Source organism: Peromyscus californicus, unplaced genomic scaffold (genome assembly GCF_007827085.1).
Source record: "Peromyscus californicus insignis strain IS unplaced genomic scaffold, ASM782708v3 Scaffold_2__1_contigs__length_46816999, whole genome shotgun sequence".
NCBI classification, from domain to species: Eukaryota; Metazoa; Chordata; class Mammalia; order Rodentia; family Cricetidae; genus Peromyscus; species Peromyscus californicus.
This window is the reverse complement of record NW_026294540.1, coordinates 44,196,677-44,216,780: the sequence shown is the minus strand read 5'-3', so window position 1 is coordinate 44,216,780 and position 20,104 is coordinate 44,196,677. Positions and strand designations below refer to the sequence as shown.

Sequence of the window (20,104 nt, the reverse complement as noted above, 5' to 3'; positions counted from 1 at the left end):
CTTTTCATAAATTGGAAGCCTAGCTGGGTGGGGCCCTGCTCTGAGGCCACCACTCCCTTTATTCCACTTAACATCAGGCTTTTCTTTAATCTTTTTACAAGGTTCTCCTTTCCTCCTCCAACCGTACATTTTGTATTTTTCCTTGCTCATCTTGCTCCTTTTCATTATAGATCTGCAAAAGCCTGACCACTAACAGCCACACAACACAGCAGTGCTAGGTGGTTTAGAATTGTCTGCCAAAGCTGTTAATCCATAAGTCTTCAATTTAGCCTCAAGCATATTTTTTAGATAAGGGTAGAAAGCAGCACATTCTTTGCCAAAATATCAAAAGAATCATCTCTAGGCCACGTACTAATATTCTTCTTTGAAACCTCTTGAGCCAGGCTCTGAGAGTTCAAATCCCCCTCAGCACCATTGTCTTCCATGCTCCTACTAGTATGACCCATTAAGTTCTGCTTAAAGCATTCAGCTGCTTTTCTAGTCCAAAGTCCACTTTCCTCCAAAGAAAAGCAAGGTCAGGCCTACCACAGCAATACCAGACTACTGGTACCAACTTCTGTCTTAGGGTTTCTATTGCTGTGAAGAGACACCATAACCATGGCAACTCTTTTAAAGGAAAACATTTAATGGGGGGCTGGCTTACAGTTCAGAGGTTTAGTCCATTATCATCATGGTGGGAAGCATGGTGGGGTGCAGGAAGACATGGTGCTGGAGAGGTAGCTGAGAGTCCTACATCTGCATCACAGGCAGCGGGAAGAAAGGTTGAGGCTGAGCCCGCCTCTTGTGACATACTTCCTCCAACAAGGCCACACCTAACAGTGCCACTCCCCATGAGCCTACGAAGACCGTTTTCATTCAAACCACCACAACTAGATTTTAAAATATTATTAAATATATAATAATAATTAAATGATTAGTAGTTAAAATATTTACAATTTTTACTGTATGTTAATTTCTTACTGCCTTTCTAATATAAATTACATGGTGCACACCGAGGTTCTGGCCTTCTTCCCAAATGTAGCTAAGGATGAGTAAACAGGTGAAATTCAAATTCAGCTAAAATTGTATTAGCAAATTTTATGCTGTATTAATTCTTACTGCTTTTCTGAAACTTTTCTGTACTATAAATAAACACACAAAAATATATTATTCCCAGTTATTCCAACCAGTGACATGACATATTGCCACTGTAAGTCCAGAAAAAGCATCCCATAATACTCCAGTCCATCCCCACTTCCAGGGCCGTCTGAAGTGGTGAGCATCGTTACTAGTATTAGATTAACACGAAAGAGCTGGCTTGACTGGCAGCTCCGTGTGGATATAAGCGTATTTAGTCTAACAGTCCTGTGAGGTGGGGGAAGACTATGCCTGGGTTTTACAGAACTGAAACTCTAAGGACACAGCAACGTGGAAGCAACTCAGGAGGCAGCTCCAGCCTGGCAGAGCTCAGCTGAACAAGAACAGAGACTTGGTGCATGGCGTCATGAATCATGATGGTTTGTCTTTTCAATACTGAACTGGAAATATTTGGAGAAATTTTAAATTATGAGTCTATCAATAGCTCTTGGATTATTTAACAAATATTTACTGAGTGAAGGCTATGTGCTGAGCACAGGGATTCTCGGCTCCGTTAACGACAAGGGGCATCAAACGATAAGTCTCCGCTGTCTGCCTTCATAAGAAGACTTAAATAAAACACATGCACTGTGCACATATGTATTTATGAACACATGCACACATTTACAAAGTGATGTGAGCCTTCAGTTTCTTCCCCACACAGAAGGGCTGAGACTAGCAAACGAGTGACAGCTGACTGGAGGTCACGTCCACAAGTTGTTTCCATTTGGTGTGAACAGTTAGACTTGTTTCCAGACCGTTAACTGCTCAGGACAGATGAATACCCACCCACTTAGAAAACTTCCTTGGACATACAGGCAGTTTTGGAGTAGGCCCCTGTGTGTGTGTGTGTGTGTGTGTGTGTGTGTGTGTGTGTGTGTGTTTCTGTGTGTGTGTATCTGTCTGTCGGTGTGTCTGCCTGTTTGTGTCTCTCTGTGTGTATCTGTCAGTGTATCTGTCTATCTGCCTGTCTGTCTCCCTCTGTGTGTGACTGTGTGTGTAGTGTGTGTATTGTCTGTCAGTGTGTCTGTCTATCTGTGTGTGTGACTGTGTGCGTGTTTCTGTGTGTGTGTGTATCTGTCTGTCAGCATGTCTGTCTGTCTCCTGTGTGTGTGACTGTGTGTGTGTTTTTGTGTGTGTAGTGTGTGTATCTGTCTGTTGGTGTGTCTGTTTTTCTCTCTCTCTCTGTGTATCTGTCTATCTGTCTCTGTGTGTGTGTCTGTCTGTCTGTGTCTGTATGTGTGTATGTATCTGTCGGTGTGTGGGTTTATGTGTCGGGATGGAGTCGATAACATCTCTAACAGAAAACATTCAGTGGGCTTCTCCTGTGGTTTAAAGATTCCCACCAAATTTATGTGGAAAGTTCATCCCTATTGTTAGGTAGGAACCACGCTGGCCCTTTAAGAGGTCACCAAGTCATGAGAACTTAGTCGTTTAAGGATTAATGGTTTCCCCCAAAGCAACCCTATAACGAAGACAAGTTGGACTTTCCCTCACCATCTGACCTGTTCACCATGTGATGCCTTCGGCCAGCTTAAGACTCGGCAAAAAGCCTGTCAGCAAGAAGGTCCACCAGACCCAGCCCCTCACCTTGACTGTCTAACCTCTGGACTTTAAGAAAAACATCATTTTCTTTATAAATCCTCCCAGCCTGTGGTACCAATATAGCAACAGAAAACGGACCAGAAGGCCCTCCTATTGGAGACTGGAGTCCCTTGTCTGGTAACTCATAGGAAGACTAAGTGTTGGATAGAACACTCCTCCTGTGAGGCTGCTGGACCAGCTGTCATGTGCACAGCCTGACTTAATTCCTGTCCAGAATGGCTCTTGTTATCCAAGCTGTCTTGCTCTGCTCTCAAGACCCTTGATGACACAGGTTCCTTAATACTTCTGTTGCTGTCCCCAGAACCAGAGAACCCAGGATATCTTGGATGTCTAATAACATTTACTGTGTATGAGGCTCCCTCGGGCTTTGCTGTCTGTTGTTTTAGCTGTCGCTTCCTTCTCATAACAGTAAAGAGGAAACAGGATGAATGTGTTCCCTCCTAGACTTCATTATTTCTACAGAAGCCTAGGGAGAAAGGCAGAGGTACAGACAGTGCCGCTGGGCTACATGTCTACCACGGTGTCAGGTACACACAAGGTACACAGAGGTGAACGGTTCCGTACACAGGATTCATCTGCAGTTTTCAAATGCCTTTTCACTGATCCTCTCTTGCTTTATAGGGGTCATCTTGGGATGAGGGAGGAAGGCTCGTTCCATGCCACACAGCTGGAGAGACGCGGAAAGAGTTGTCAGGGAATCCTGGGAGGAAATAAGAGCACATATTAGCCCTGTGACTTACTCGCCTAAGATAGAAGTGTTTCAAGTAGAGAGACTCCTGCAGGACCAAGCAGGAGGAGGAGGAGGAAGAGGAAGGAAACCCCAGACCTTGTTATCAGGAAAGGGAGGTGGTTTCTCACAGCTGCTTTGGGCTCCTTTCCTAATGGCCTTCTGTCTGGAAGTGACAGGATCACTAATACTGTTCAAGAGATTATGTTAGTCTTAGATTCACTGATAACAGCAAACCTTAAGTGTAGTTTGACTCGGAATACTTACCACACTGCACTAAAGTACTGACTACAGGCTGGGGGAAAGTCACCAGCAGGTAGAGCAGAGTGCCCCAAACCCTCTCCAATCGATATACATTGTACAACCAGGTAAAGCTTATTAGTCAGGTAGCCAGCTGTCACCTGACCTTGGACCTGACCTTGGCCAAGAGCAGAAGCGAGCATGTGAAAGGAAATGTGACAGTGAAACTCTTCAGACAGCTGAGTGGCAAAGGGAGGCTCTGCATGCATTTCTGAGTTCTTCTGTCCTTTTCAAATACTGCTCATCTTTGGGAAGAGCCTGTTTGAATCTTTCTATCAGTTTACTGGCACATCGCTCTCTTAGGCTGAATTTAATGGAAATCTGCTTTTATGTGGCACTGATTAATTGTTTAAGGCAGAGAACTGTCTTCAGGCTTAAAACACAGCTTGATATTTTTACCAATATATATGCTTTATTGGAAATAAATTTTAAGAAGAACCAGAGAGAGCTGGAATCATTTCTTTTTATGTATAGCATATGCTTTATGAAAGAAAAATGGTCGAAAATGGAGTCCTTTGAACTGTGGTATAGATCATCTCTGACCTGACGAAAAGTGTACTTTTCTCTCAGTCTTGATGTATTATCACCATGGTGACAGGAGGGTGGCAAATGGGTCTGCTTTTACTGCTGTCATGAATCAGACAGCTATATGCCAGTTCCAATGTACTTTTAAAGCAGACTTGGACAACCAGAAACTTAAATAATATCCTTGTATCAGATGCCAGCAAACCTTTCATTGGAGCCACTAAAAGTCCCTCATGGAAAATAGACTTTCAGGAACTGGGGAGATGGCTCAGTGGTTAAAGCACTGGCCGCTCTTGCAGAGGACCCGGGTACAATTCCCAGCACCCACATGGTGACTCACAACCATCTGTAATTCCAGTCCCAGGGGATCCGTCTCCCTCTTCTGGCCTCCATGGGCACTGCATGCATGTGATGCACACACATAAACACAGGTAAAACACCCATACACATAAAATAAATAAATAAATCTTTAAATTTAAAAGATTAAATAAACATTCAGCTTGCATCCCAAAGGTTAGCTTTCATAACAGTGCATTCACCTTTGGACCTTCAGCGTTAAGCTCCTTCCATGAGATGTTGATATAATACCAAAAGGAATCTGTGTTGACGGCTTACGAAATACACACAGCAGTGGGAGAGTCCTTTCTTATACGGTATTAATCCAGGATCCAGTAATATGAACAGTGGGGTTTATCTTGACAGGTAAGTCAATTTATTGCTGAGCAAAACAGCCAGACAATGCTATCCTTGTTACTGAGCCACAGGTGTTTAAAAGGCTAAGCACACTAAACGGAGAAACTTCAGCATCATCCGGCAGGAGCGGATGGTGACGAGGAAGCAGAGCAGGGTTAGCTGGCAAGGCAGGTGCTTAGGAAGTTGAAAAGAGAAGCTAGACGTCCACAGTGAGAAGCAGCTGCTGGTTAAGGTTTTATGGCCCCACTAGAATACGACTTGTAACTTCCTGTTAGTCACAGAAGGAGAAGTTATTCTAAGACAGTTTTTTAGCAGAATATAGTAAAGGTGTTGGATGCAGTCTTGCTCTGAAAGCCCATTATGTCCACATTAAGAACAGGAAGATCATGTCATATAAAGCAAACACTTGCTATCAGCCTCAGAAACATTTATAAACCCCTCCAAGATCTACGGCAGAGTTCTAGCCCATATTTCTTAAGGTGCCTGCCCGATTCCCTTAGGAGTATTGTATGGAAGTGCTTCTAACTGGTGGAGCTGAGTGGTATAAACATGTGGCTTATATAGTGAGCACTGCTTACTCAGTGAGCACTGTTGTGCTATTCACACCACACCTAGACAGGGGCCAAGCACACTCACCCCGCCTCCCTTTGTCCATGGGGGTATTCTCTAATGTAGCCAGTGGATTTCTGAAACTTCAGCCATGTACTCAGATCCCATATATGTGTGTTGACCTATATTCACATGCCTCTGATAAAACTGAAGTTGTAAATTAGACAATGTTTTTGGAATTTAGCTGACCACGAGTAACTGGAAAAGGAGATACAACTCTAGCCCTGTGAGGGAAGCTTCCAGCAATGAGTGGCAAAAAAAAAAAAACCCAACTTGCTTGAAATCAAACCAGTGATAGATGAAAGTTGTATCACATGTTGATAATATCTTAATATAGATGTTTAAAAAAAATAAACAGAGCCGGGCGGTGGTGGCGCACGCCTTTAATCCCAGCACTCAGGAGGCAGAGCCAGGCGGATCTCTGTGAGTTCGAGGCCAGCCTGGGCTACCAAGTGAGTTCCAGGAAAAGGCACAAAGCTACACAGAGAAACCCTGTCTCGAAAAACCAAAAAAAAAATAAAAAATAAAAAATAAACACGGAGATGGCACTAAAAATGAACAAAACCACAGACGAGAAAATAGGACAAGTGTAAAGACTCTCAGGCAGGAATGCTTGATGCCTCGGCGGGAACTAGCGTCTTACATAGTTGCACCAAGAAACACATTCCGGGTGCAGAGCAGTCGGGCATAGCAAAGTTCTGTTAGTCAGATTACTCCGGGTGGGCTCTGTTGCTCCCACGTGGTGGCCACGGAGGGTGTGATCTCAGGTGTTTCAACTCTGCCTTGTCTTCCTTGGGCCCTAGCTGTGGTCATCCCGCACACCCAGCCCTTTAACCCAACACTCACTGCCCGACCTCCTCACGGTACAGAGACATGCAGGCTCCATCTCCTGTCAGTGTGCACCAGGTGTGGAGCGTCACGCTGCTTTGTTACCTTTGCATAACCCAACCCCTCACAGCCCCTTCTCGCTGCCCCAGCGCTCCCTAGGCTTTTCTAGTAGAGTCCATCAAGGTTGTGAGTATCACTGAGTCCATCTCCTCCTGCCCTCTCACGCAAACCCACTCTCCCTTTCTGTCCACCCTCCTGTCTTACTCACTCCAGGGAACTAAGGTCCTTTTTTGTATGAGGTCAGAGGAACCTCATCAACCCACTTTGAGGTCACCCCTCACGGAAGTGGGAGATGCTCAGCTGGCTTTACTCCAGAGTTTTTACACCATGTAGCTGCCTCTTTCCTGACCAACCCCCCGCCCCAGGACCATCCGCTCCTGAGCCGGCACTGGATGCTGCGCGTGGAGAGCCCATTGTCCAGTCTCCTTCCGCGTAACTGCTCACTGTTCACACCTCTCTGGCTTTTCTTCTCTTGCTTTAAACGTCATTTTTCTGTTATTATCATATTCTCTTCCAGAACCACACAAGCCTTGCCCAAAAGGATGTTACAGTTTTCCCTTAGACATGGCATTATATTTTAAACATTGCGTTCTCATTTGGATACATTAAAGCCAGAGCACTCTCTTACATGTCAAACATAACCCAACTAATTTTCATTTTTAAGTTACTGTTGACTCTAATTTTACATCTTCACACAGGAAACTCCAGACTCCAGATCTCCCTTTCAGGGAGAGAGGGACTTGATCTCTGACAAGATTATCTTCTGAAATATGAAATATAGCTTCTAGCGAGGGGGAATTTCTAACACTTTAAAGGAACTAACTTGATTAAATTCTCCAAAAAGTTATTCATCACACTTACCAACAATTTAGTGCTGTTCTGAAATGTCCTGCCATTTTTGGTTATTTCATCAGTTGTAATATAGAACTTACATGTCTGTAGGTACATTCACTGATTTCTGTCCTTTTAATGGCCTGTTTGGTATTTCAATATTTGAACATGGGACAACAGCTTCCCACACTCACTCTATTGCCCCCATTTTCAATCCATCAGTCGAATGTATGTTGAGCACTTGTGATCTAGAATCCCCTGCTCTCCATGGGAAATATGTGCCCAAGCTCCCACCCCAGTGGTTGGCTGAAAGCATGAATAAATAGTACCTAAACACACACAGGTGTGTAATATTACCAATATTTTATAGTAAAGGTTGTCAGGATGAGCTGATGCTAACATGCTTAGGTGATAAGATGAAATGAGGTGGATCACAAGACATAGGTATCGTGATGTGATGCCAGGCTCATATACAAGAGTTGCTTGACCACAAGCCCTGGGAGCTCATGGTCAGTGAGCCCTGAACAGGATCACAAGTGCAGAACCACTGGCAGAAAGAGGTTGCGATTCCTTTAAGGAACTGCCAGCTCTTTGATTTCTTTTATGACGACAAGCAAGGTTGATGAAGGTGACTGAAAACAGCATACCTGAGCCTTGGGGAGAGTGCCAGAGAAGGTGGTCCTGGAGAACAGGGTCTGGATGAGCTGCAAACAGCTATGCCTGAGCTTGGGGCAACAGCGTGTCTTACTCCATGAGCACTCTCGAGTCTACGTAGTTCCAGGACTGACGGTGTGTGCTGGCCTGGGTGTGAGGGTGGAGATAAGGCCTTGCCAGACAGGGGTAGGAAACACAAGAGCTAAAACAGATTTGTGCATGTGCAATAGGGCAGTGGTAGAGAGCCTGGTTCAGGGCAGGGAGGGTGTGACACCCAGCAGAGGTGCTAATCCAGTAGAGTAAGAATAAAGACCACAGGACAAGATAAGGAAGGGGAGAAGGACTTAAGGTCCGCACAGAGGTTGAAACGAAGGTTCAAGATCTCAGCAGCATAGCAGGTTGGGTGCTGAGCTGGCCTAGGGTATGGTGAAGTGGAAACAGAGTTCCCAGAGCTGAGCGGAAGGACCTGGGCTCAGAAGGCACAGAGCAGAATTAGGCAGCATTGAGAATGTCCAGCTACGGTGTGTGCCCTCTGGGAAAATGGTGCATCGTTCATTCATTCATCAGATGTATTTGTTGGGCACCTATTTTGCACCAAACTCTGCTCTAGATTCAAAATCCCTACTCTTCAGAATTTTGATAGCATGAAGGAGTAAGTCAGGGAAGAGGGAGGAACCAAGCATGGCAGAGTGCCCCGGGGGCGTGTGTCAGTTCGGAGTTAGTGAGGTTGGTCATGAAGTGCCAAGTAATGGCTCATTGCTTGGTGATGGGAAGGACCTCCTGAAGATGGAGATGGGAAGTTGAGATACTTGAATTCAACAATCTCTTGTTGTTGTTGTTACTCTGCAGGCATTAGAAATGTGAAGGCAGATGTAAGTGGGGCCCTTTTGCACAAATAAACAGAGGTATCAGTAAAAGCCAACCCAGAATGATTTCCCAGGATGCCAAAAAAGAATTTGGTTTTTACAGTTTTCCCTAATCAATATCAGATGTTTTTATCCTAAATGATAACTGCAAACATAATTTTTTAAAAAAGCAAATGCCAAAAACACAAAATTATCAGCAACAGATGGCCAGTGGGGTAAAGCTAATGTAATAATACAGCAATAGTCTATTTTCTCACATAGAAGGGAAAATATTCATGAGGACAGAGGAGAAAAATGTACATTAAACGACAGGAGTAACTTCTGCTGCTCCAGAGACAAACACCACAGGTCCCTTGGTGCTTGCTGTGCTATTGGAAGAAAAAGAAAGAACTTAACATCATAAAAAAGGACAACAACAACAATAACAACAACAAAAACTACTTTTGAACTAATTTTTCTAAAGAAAAAATTGGTACTTCCATGATGAGAATCACAATTTTAAGGCATCACAAATTGAACACATTTTGTGATATTGTATACATTCTTTGAGTTCTGCTAGTAACAAATGTTACAGTGTGTTGATGGAACCCAGTCTTGGTCCTCATTAGTCTCTTTTGTGTCTGAAAAACATTAAGGACTAGGAGACCTAGAGTCACACTGACGTAACCCTTCCATTGAGGTATCCCTGCTCAAGACAGAACTTTAGGCAACCAGTGGTTTCTAAGGGCTTACTGACAGATGTCAGTACTAGTCCAATCTATATTAAAGAATGGAATGGGTTTACTCTCATTAGTGACAAGGATACCGTTTCTTTAATAGCTCTAAGGCATCGTCTACCAACCTTTGAACTTGTACAAGTCTGCTCAGTTAGAGTGACCAGACCACATGCTGACCTCTGAAGCAGCGCAAGGATGCTGAGGAATCCTCTGGTGGACTTGAGGGGAGCAGAAAGCTTCTCTGGGCAACTTTCCTGGCCAGTTTCATGTCTTTAAGAGTTAGTATCTTAAAGAGAGAGAGAGGGAGAGGGAGAGAATACCTAGAGTGTGTTTATTACATTAAATAACGTATATGAATGGCTTTATCCTGGATAGTGGTGACTTATGCAAGGGCTTGCTAATGACAGAACCCCCTAAAGGAGAAGCCACATACACACTGCTGTAGTTGATATGAGCTGAAGGTTAAGTACTGAGGTGGGCCTTTCTGCTGAGATGGCTCTGAAAAGTTTTCCTCCAGAAAAAGAGATGTGCTGCCTGACTTTAAAGATGGCCATAAATATGGTGGAATAAAGAGACAAATAAAAGGGTTACCTTGTGGACAGAGGTGGTAATCTCAGCCCTTCCTGCCGGTACTCATAAACACACTTGACTGACCTTAAATCCTGTCAGCAGTGGGAACACAGAGCCATGGAAGGAACCCTATGCCATTTGAGGATAGAGACCTCCACTGAATATTTTTAAACATTCAAATGCTTCAGATGCAGAATCTCCAAATTCTCCCTCTTATCTATAGCACCTTTCCCCTGGGTGGCACTTGGAATTTATAAAACACTCTCCCATGTAGTTTACCTTTTTTCGATGTGAGGAGAACAGAATGCTCTTCTCTGCATGTGACCCATAAGGGACCTAGGGATGTTGTGTGGCTCCTAACTTCTCTACCTGTCCCATGAAGCGGAGGTCTGAACCTTAGGTCTCCCAGTCCTGTGCTGTTTTCTGCTACTGTTTAGTCACTTCTTGCTAGTTAACAGAATGTTATTCAGACTTAGGTGAACCAAGATCTCCTAAAAAATGCAGAACTGGCTTAGGTGAAATGATGATGATGATGTCGATGATGGTGATGATGATGATGATGGGGTGATGATGATGGTGGTAATGGTGATGATGATGATGATGATAGAAGCTAACAGTCAATAAATGCTAATTATTTGAGAGGCACCATTGGAATTTGCATATGCTATTGCATTTGATCCTTGTCAAAAACTCCATGAAGGGGACAACATTACCATCCTCATTTTGTAGGTGCTAAGACTGGGCAACAGGGAAGAGAGGTAATTTGTCCAGATCGCACAGTCCATAGGTTGTGCTGCCAGTGCATGAGCCCAGTCGGCTGCCTCCTCAGCAAGTACCCTCCGATCCTGCACCCCCAGGGTAGGGCTGCTTCCACAGCTTAGCTCCACTGGTGTACCCTCAGGTCCTGCACTCCCAGGGTAGGGCTGCTTCCACAGCTTAGCTCCACTGGTGTACCCTCAGGTCCTGCACTCCCAGGGTAGGGCTGCTTCCACAGCTTAGCTCCACTGGTGTACCCTCAGGTCCTGCACTCCCAGGGTAGGGCTGCTTCCACAGCTTAGCTCCACTGGTGTACCCTCAGGTCCTGCACTCCCAGGGTAGGGCTGCTTCCACAGCTTAGCACCACTGGTGTACCCTCAGGTCCTGCACTCCCAGGGTAGGGCTGCTTCCACAGCTTAGCACCACTGGTGTACCCTCAGGTCCTGCACTCCCAGGGTAGGGCTGCTTCCACAGCTTAGCACCACTGGTGTACCCTCAGGTCCTGCACTCCCAGGGTAGGGCTGCTTCCACAGCTTAGCACCACTGGTGTACCCTCAGATCCTGCACTCCCAGGGTAGGGCTGCTTCCACAGCTTAGCACCACTGCTACACATTTCCCTATTTGAGTATCTCCAAAAGCACTGAAACCTGAAACTGCTCTAAACTAGGGCTGTCATAGCAGAATAGATGGATATCAAGGGGTCAGTTTCCTTACATCAATATAATACAGCAAGCAGGTTGCTAAGCTAAATTTACTCAACCTTTATGAAATGGACAGACTGAAGAATGTCACGGGGTTGTCTGTAAGCTGATATCAAAATGATTGCAGTCACTGGCATCTTGTTCAATAACACTGACTCAGTATCTGCCATTTGGTAATATTCATCCCCAAAAGCACACAAGAAAAATATAGAAAAGAGGCTAAAGATGTAGCTTAATAGAGTGTTTGTCTTGTATGCACAAGGTCCTGGGTTCAACTCCCACCAGCGCTGCATCAGCCAGGTGTGGTGCTGCATGTGTGTAACCTAGCACTCAGGGGCACAGGCAGGAGGATCAGGAGTTCAAAGTGATCTTCTGATACATCATAAGTTCAAGATCACTATGGGATACATAAACATATCTCAAAAAAGCAGAAAAAACAATGCACAAACACAACTGGAATAAAAGCATCCAAATAGGACTAACCCTAAGAACATGCAGTGGAGTGAGAGCAATTCCCCCCAAATGTGACTCTCATTATGCTGAAATTTTGAGGAGAAAAAGAAAAACTTAAACTAGACCAGTTTGCTAGAGGGATGGAGAGTCAGGGGAAAGACTAACTTAAGGACGTGTGGCAGGGATCAGCATTCTTGCTAGATTTCTCTTGGACACGGGCAGCTTTAGTTGGTTAGCACAGGAGATGGGGATAAAAGATCAGATCTGGAGGGCACAATTTGGTTTATCCGTTAGGAAAGTACACAGCATAAGACCCCAAAGCATAGCCAGACATTTGCTTTACGAGTGTTAATTGAGCGTGACTGTCGGGGGTGGGGGTAGAAGGATGCTCCAGTGAATAAGACAAACAAGGTCTCGCTGTCACATCTTCCCAGGAGCCTGACAACAAACAAAATGTCCAGAAGTGGCACATGCCTTAAAGAAAATTGACCTGGTGCCCTGAGAGAGGCTGATGGGGTTGTTTCTACCAGGTGTCAGGACAGGTGAGTTAGAGGGACTCAGGAAAGACTTGAAGACTTGGGCCAGGACAGTGATGTATTATGGTTGGCAGCATTGAGTGAATGGCTTCTATGTGACAATGGTTTCTATGGCTTCTGTCATTTCATCCACAACCCATCCTCGAGAGAGTTAATGTCGAGGGGCAGAAGCCTGAGTCAATGGGACTCTGCCTCCAGCTGCATCTTGAATTCATCTATTTTCTTTCTTAACCAGCTTGGACCTAGAGACGAGCCATGGGGCAACAGGTGGCTTATGTGAGAAGGTAGGGCCTACAGGAGCATGACAAGATCACATCAGGAGGAATGGGATGTTCAGCATCCAATAGCTCACATGGTCCGGAAAGGACAATAACTGACAGAATGACCAAGCCAATGGTTTTAGGTGACATGAGCAGGATGCGTTAGTGCGTCAGTGAGGAGGCAAGGACACACTGCTCAGAAGGACAACCGTGCTCCAAGGAAGGAAGTCGAGGTACTGTGCTTTCTCTATGGTGCTTTTGTTGAGTTCTGGCGGAGAGGGAGATGTACAAGAAGTAGTAGAACCCACAGATTCCCCAGGACATAAGGACGGGCAGAGAGCAAAGCACAGGGTGGGGCCTGGGTCTTGGAGAGGAAGAGTAACCTCTCTTCTCATGTGATGGGAGAGAAGAGAGTAAGCAAGATGGTAGGCAGGGTGGGGGTTGCTGCTCTCTAAAGTGGGTGGCATTTTATTTTCACTGCCTTGCTACAGATGGAGGCCCCAAGAGAGACAGGGCTGGGAAACAGATCTGGTGGAGGATGAGTGTGGACCTAGGTAAAACTGAGGTGCTCTGAGCGGTAGACTTCCTCCAGCAGCACCAGCAGCTGGCTCCTGCAGAGGGCTGTGCGTGCTGTGTGGCACAAGCCGCTTGGGCAGCACCTGTTCTGAGCAGAGTATCTGGCTTCTCACGACCATCCAACGAGCCAGAGCTGGCCAAAACTGCAATGCCGGAAGCTATCTTCAAATCTGTTGTTTAAGAAAAACTGCTAAGGCAGGACATCTCCACATAAAACACTTATGAGGATGAAAAACGAAACGATTGGGGTCCAGGCTTTTCAAAGCTTGTTGATCACTGAAATCACTCGGCCTCCCTAGCGCTGTTCTACTCTGTCCAATTCAACTGGGATCTCTTAAGAGCCAAACACAGCTTCTCTGGTGCTGTAACTCTGTTGTCACACTTTATAGCAGGGACTTGTAAGATGAGCAATTTGCTACTTCTATAAGCATACAAAAGAGAAGATGTAATCAGAAGGCTGTTTGGAACCGGTCAGGAAGACCATCTGGATTAGTCTGTTACTGGCTGCTGTAAGTTCAAGTCCACTTCGAGGCCGTGTCTTATTGCTTCATAACTGACAGCTTCAAAGGTTTTACCAAGACCATGCGAAAATGCTCATCAGTGCTTTTAGGAAGCATTCTGAAATGTGCTTCTGCTGCAGACATTTTTATATCTATGACAACAAAATGTGGTGATAAAAACTGCCTTTGCAATGGTCCCTCTCCCTGTTTCTCCAGGACAGCATAAACTGACGGAAGGCATTCTGCTGAGCATGAAGACCTCATCACAGGGTCCGTGGGTGACTTTGATTTCCACCCTAAGTCTTTAACAGTTTGTAAAACAGGGATTGGACAGTGTTCTTGAGTTTTTAGCTTCACACAGGACACCTAAAGTGAAAACAAACACTGTCAGTCAGGCGGAAAGACATTTCAGAAGAAAGGGGAGAAACTAACAGTTGTAAGAATCCAGGCATTCTCTGGCAAGACGTGGTGGTGCACACAGTAATCCCACCACTAGGGAGGTTGAGCCAGGGCTGCTGGGAATTTGAGAGGCCGGCATGGTGGCTACATCGTGAGTTTCAGGCCAGCCTGGGCTATGGTGTGAGACCCTCTGTCAAAAACAAGCAGAGTTAGAGATTCTCTTTTGAAATACTTTGGATTACACCAAATTTTATGTGTAAGGCAGTGATCACATCATTGAATTATATCAAATAATGTCTTGTAAATTGCAAGACGCCTCCTGGGCAGGGGACTGAAATAGTCTGGGTTTTGCCTTTGATGGGTTTATTTGTTTGCCTGTTTGTGGTTGTCTTGTTTTAAGACAGAATCTCACTCTATAGCCCAGGCTGGCCTCACACTCCAGGGAATTCTCCTGCCTCAGCCCCCTGAATGTTGGGATTACAGGTGTGAGCCACGGATGGCCTGGCTTGTCTTTGCCTTCTTGAATGAAAGGTTTGAAGCCCACGCAAGTTCGCCATTCTTCACCTCATGAAGTGTAGAAGTGATAGTTTTCTTAAAGACCACAGTGTATTTGTTTAAAACCCGTACGATCCATCTGCTTTCGCTTCCATTCAGGAATCAGTGTTAATTTCTAATAACTGTACCACATACTTTTGCTTAAGATGCTGAAGGTTCTTCTATTTCCCATTTTTCCTCCTCAGAATCCCCGTTTCTTTGGCGGCATACAGATATGTTGACTCTCCCAGTCCAGTTCACTGTCACTGTAGATTGTACTCTGAAAATTATTTCATGGTGATGGAACCAGGAAGGCACAGCATAACTCAAAAACACCGTGTAGAAACCCAGATCAGCCTGGCTGAGCGCAAGTGGCTTAAATCCAGAACTCTTGAGTCTTGGGCCCTAACTGCTGAAGTATCAAAGCTCTGGTGTCAGAATGGGGATGGGGACCGATGAGGGAGAACCAGGAAACAGGAGGGCTGTGGCGCAGCCCCTAACTTTGGGGTGAGATGGAAAGACCTTGGGGCGGGCTGTCAGGCTAGGCGAGGGTGCAGGGAGGAGCCGGGGAGGGAGGGTAGGAGAGAGGGAGGAGAGCCGGAGAGGGGAGAGGGGCTGGTGGAGCGCAGAGGCCGTCTCGCAGGGCGCCTGGCGGGCGCACCGGGTCCCGCGTGGCCGAGCGTCCCAGCGCCCGAGGCGGCGGCCAGGCTGCCCCGCGCTATGAGGACGCGGCTGAGATGAGCAGCCCACGCGGAGCAGTGCACGCGCCGCTCCGGAGGTCGCTGAGCGAACAGCTGCGGGACTCCACCGCTAGAGCCTGGGATCTGCTGTGGAGGAACGTTCGCGAGCGGCGGCTGGCAGGTCGGTGTCCGGGGCCCCGGGTGCGGGTTCGTTCGGGCCACCTCGGTCCGGCAGGGTGCCTGACGGCTGGGCTGCGCGCGGACCGCGGAGTCCTCCTCCACTGGGGCGCAAAGGTAGCCGGTGACGGCGTCCCAGGTTGGCGTTTCCACGTGGCTCGTCCCCTGAGCGCTGGCGAAGGTGGCGCGACCCGGTACGAGCTTACGATAGTGGCGGACACCAGAAGTTTGGAGGGAGACAGGTGAACAGTTGGTGAAAGCAAACAGCTGCCCGCCACCCGGTGCCTCTGGGATCTGATGTGCGCGTACTGAGAACTGCCAGAGAAAGACTTAGGAACATACTGGCCCCGGATTGAAGGAGAGGCTTTGGTTATTCCTAGCCAAGAGGACCTTAAGAACCCTTGCTTAGGTCAGAAGGGCTCCCCTTCTTCACCCCACACCCAGCTCGTGTGTTGTGGCCTGAGATGTGTGTCAGCGCTGCGGGAACCATCATCTCTTGGTGGGACCACAAACACAGTGACTGGTCCTGAGTGGTCCGGACCCCCCATACCTGTAGTCACTACTGTACACATGCCAGGAGGACAAGGTCACCCACTCCACCAGGTTCAAGGGCAGTGCACTGTTAAGGCCTCCTTTGCCCAGCTCTGAGAGCTGCTGGAAGATCCTTCAGGAGTTATGAGGAAGTGTGACTGGAAGGGTTCTGAGATGGTCTTGACTTGTCTTCTGATCTTGTCTTCTCCAGTAGTAAGATTCCATGGGTGTGGAAGAGGATTCTAGAAAGGAGGGTATAAAGCCTGGCAGAAGGAAAGGATGCCACAGGTGAAACAGGCTTGACCTTTGGGCTCCTCCTTCTCCTGTTTTGCCTACAGAACAAGCTAGTGTTCTGCCCTCAGAGCGGGGGCCACCACATCCCCCCAGAAGCTTGGAAGCATTCCGGGACACATGCCCCAGCCCAGGTCACTTTGAATAGCATGTCCTTATCAAACTAACTCAGAAGAAGGCATCATGAATGATTCCAACACTCAGTGTGGTAAGAATTAAATGTTTACCCGAATTTTCTCTCCAGCACAGTGGCTCCATTTAGTAGGCACCCAACAAATAAACAGACTTTTCCATCGGGACCCAGAAATAAATTGTGGTCACCTAGTCATTTTGACTGTTGATTTTTAAAGAGCTGTAAGCACATGTTAGACCCTTGTGAGTAATAGTTAATAACCCACCCAACCCAACCCCTGTGAACCCGTGCCGTGTTTCCTGTTACGTTAGTTTGTACGTCTGTGGGATGGATGGTGTCAGGAACCTTCTGTGGAAGCTTGCTGCTTCATATCTCCAGAATTCTTACTGCAGAGGACTCTTAGATAGCATCTGTTAATTCTGTGGAGTTTGTTAAGTCAGTAGATCCTCAGGAAGCAAGAAGGCTCTCCAGGAGGGTTGCCAAGACTGAGACCAACAATGACCTGACCGCAGCTTCTCTCCAAAGGGAGAATTATGAAGGAATAGAGTGTTGTAAAGACGTCAAAGAGTATGTCCACACGCATCTTAAATTTGCAGTTAAGGCAGTGGGGGCAGGGGCTAAAAACTATAGGTAGAGATCTGTAAGACCATGAATATGAAGTTAGATATCAAGGCTGAACGTAGCTTCAGAACATTAAGTGTAAGAGTTCCCTCAGAGGAGTGCAATTAATTTTTGAAATAGTGGTATGAGGTTTTAGAATGTTCAATCAGAATATTAATATCTGCTTCCCGATAATCTTCTCACCGCCCTGCTAATAGCAAATGCCAGGAGGTTATTCAGCTAGGACCAGACAATGCTCTGTAAAGTGGACTTCAGCTCCTGCCTCTCTCAGCTGCTGGGCTGCTTGCCACAAAACCAAGCCAACCCCATGAAGGAGCTTTTAGATGCAAATTGATTTTCTTGGGTTTTCTTGCTAAAGTAGCTAAAATATGGAACTTTGGCCACAAGACACTGAAATACTTAAGTTATTAATGTTGGCATCAGTTCCAGGGGAAAGTGCTCTCCTCTGGTGAAAGTCATCTTTATAAGACTCAGTTCACAGTATCAGAGTACCCGACCAGAGGGCCATGTCCCCAGGGAGCATGAGCTCTGAGAGCAACACTGTGGGGACCTCTGTCTTGTTTTTCTAGGGGTTGTTATTTTGTTTCCTTTATTTTTTTTTTCTAGCAAATACAAGTGTTGTGCCGGCTTTTCTTCAGCTGGTTGGGCTGTTCCCCTTGGACCTAGAGGGCCAGTGCTGAAAGCGCTCTATAGCACCCTTGAGCTGGCTAGCCAGAGTGCCCTCAAAGTATCGGAATCGAAGGGAACCCATGTTCTAACTTTGAATTCTTCATGAAAAGTTGTCCCCTCAACTCAACAGAAAGGCAAAAAAGAAATAACAACTGAATGAAAAAAGAAGTAAAAAGGGGCACATGACCACTTCTAAGGGGTTGAGGTTTTTATTATAGATGTAAGAGAGCGCACAGGCAGAAGCATCTGGAAGAGTCCAGAGTGAACATGACCAGCCAACTGAACAGGGCTATGTGGGGAGAGAGGAGAACCAGAAGCCAAGAGGCCAGGAGGCAAAGAGACCAAGGGAAAAAGGACCATGTACCCAAAATGGCCGGGTTTTTAAAGGAGTCAGAAAAGCTAGGGGAAGGGAAACCCAGTCAGTCCCTGGGCTGGGGTTTAGGGTAGAGGATGGGGTACGCCAGCCAGGCAGACCCTATAACAGGTAGGGACTAAAGGGTGCTGGGAGAGCCTGGTGGCCAGTGTCAGCTTTGATATGTTAATAGGCACCTTAGCCATTTTCCTGAGCTTGAGAGCTAACACAACTAAGTGTAAGCATAGCGAAACCTGTGGATTTCCATGCCATGTGAGCATACGTAATGAGAAAAACACATTTCTTAACATAGGTCGAAATGACGTAAATGAAACAAGTAATGAAAGGCCCAGAGCGATACCAGGGAGTCCCTGTCAAAGAGACAGCAGGCCCCACTCTGGGGCTTTCCAGTTCTGTGGACAGAAACAGCTGAATGAGCTCCCACTAGACAGACAAATTTACCAGTGCGTGCTTCCTCTCCCCCGGGATTCTAATTCCCGTGGGGCCAGCAAGAGATTTTCTCATCTGTCACCTCCATGATCATTACCACATTGGTGGCAGTAACTGTTTATTTCCCAAATGACAAAGCTGGTCTATTCAAAGCAGGATTCAAATTCAGGTAATCAGATATTGGAGGCCATGCCCTCTGAGCCTGTGTCCTAGGCTTTGAGAAAATATGGAGACTGGCTGAAATATTCTGTTACTGCAGTTGTACTTAAAACCATATCAAAAAGAACCTGAAAACCTGCGGCTTCTCCTCTCCCAGACTGGCAAGGATAACCCTCTGCACCTCACCAAGCTCATCCCCAAATCATTCCACCGCAGTGGTTAGTATGTGAGCTTATAGAGGTTTGAAACAAATCAATAGTCATACATCTTGCTTGTTGTAACCTGTAGGTGACCACCCCACCCATCATCTGAGCAAGGGCAGTTGTAAACTCTAAATGAACTACCATTTCTTCCAGGTAGGTGAGCGACGGGCCCTTCAGCTCCCCAGTTCTCCAATCAGCCACCGCAGTGACAATTCTCTGTGCCGACAGCGTCATTAAATTCTTTAGGCCAAAGCACACCCATTGCCCTCTGGCGCTCCTCAGCCCTTGAACTACTTTTCAAATGCTAATGACTGAGGAAAATCCCAATGGCGGGTCTAAGGCTTCCTTCTCCTCACAGGGAAGTCCATCAGCGTTTGATTCCCCTATATTCAAATAACAATATTTAGGTAACTTGTATGTTAATTGATACCAAGTCTTTTGTTCTTTTTTTTTTTTTTCAATAGTCTCCGGTTAAATTGTTTCTCTGAGCCATAGGAAGTTAAACTGCTACCAAGAATATACTAACTTAAAATGCTGGAAAGTTTCAGCTGTGTAAGAAACCGTAATCCCACCGAGTTCTGGTGGGTTCTTGTAAGACAGGTTTCCTCGATTCTCAGTGTCAAGAGGGGACATCCTGTCACACGATGTAAACACAGATTTGGGACTTCAATGCAAAGCAGGATGCAGACTAAAGCATGGTCTATTAAATGTTCCTCATTAAAATCTAACTGCGTGCCAGACATCACAGGGACCGGATGGCCCTAGCAGATCCTTTTCATGTTTCTGCTGTCTTCTCGTACTATCCCTTCAGCTTGAAGAAGAGGCTAGGCTGCTCTCACAGGGTCTTGTCGTTGCTACTGCTGCCAGGACGGCCCTAAAATGTGCTTAATATTTACAGTAACAAAAACCATCCAAGTCAAATGACCGAATCAAAAGAGGGCTTATTGGCTAGATCAGCATTCTCGACCTTCACCACCCTCAGGATCACCTCAGCCTTTCAGAGAGCGTGTAGCCTTTCAGGGA

At 46.2% G+C, this 20,104-nt stretch overlaps 1 protein-coding gene across 3 annotated transcripts in view; it reads left to right on the top strand.

Annotated features, from left to right (window-relative positions):
- The window catches only part of Stard13 (StAR related lipid transfer domain containing 13), a 394,637-nt gene that overhangs the window by 169,845 nt on the left and 204,688 nt on the right, over positions 1 to 20,104 (top strand). For 2 of the 3 annotated variants that reach the window (XM_052754624.1, XM_052754620.1), the window contains exon 1: positions 15,446 to 15,676. The exons of the other annotated variant lie outside the window; for it this stretch is intronic. In XM_052754624.1, coding sequence (XP_052610584.1) covers positions 15,553 to 15,676 — 124 coding nt within the window. In that variant the 5' untranslated portion in view covers positions 15,446 to 15,552. Of the gene's footprint in view, positions 1 to 15,445; positions 15,677 to 20,104 lie in introns of those variants that run through there. 3 annotated transcript variants of the gene reach the window in all.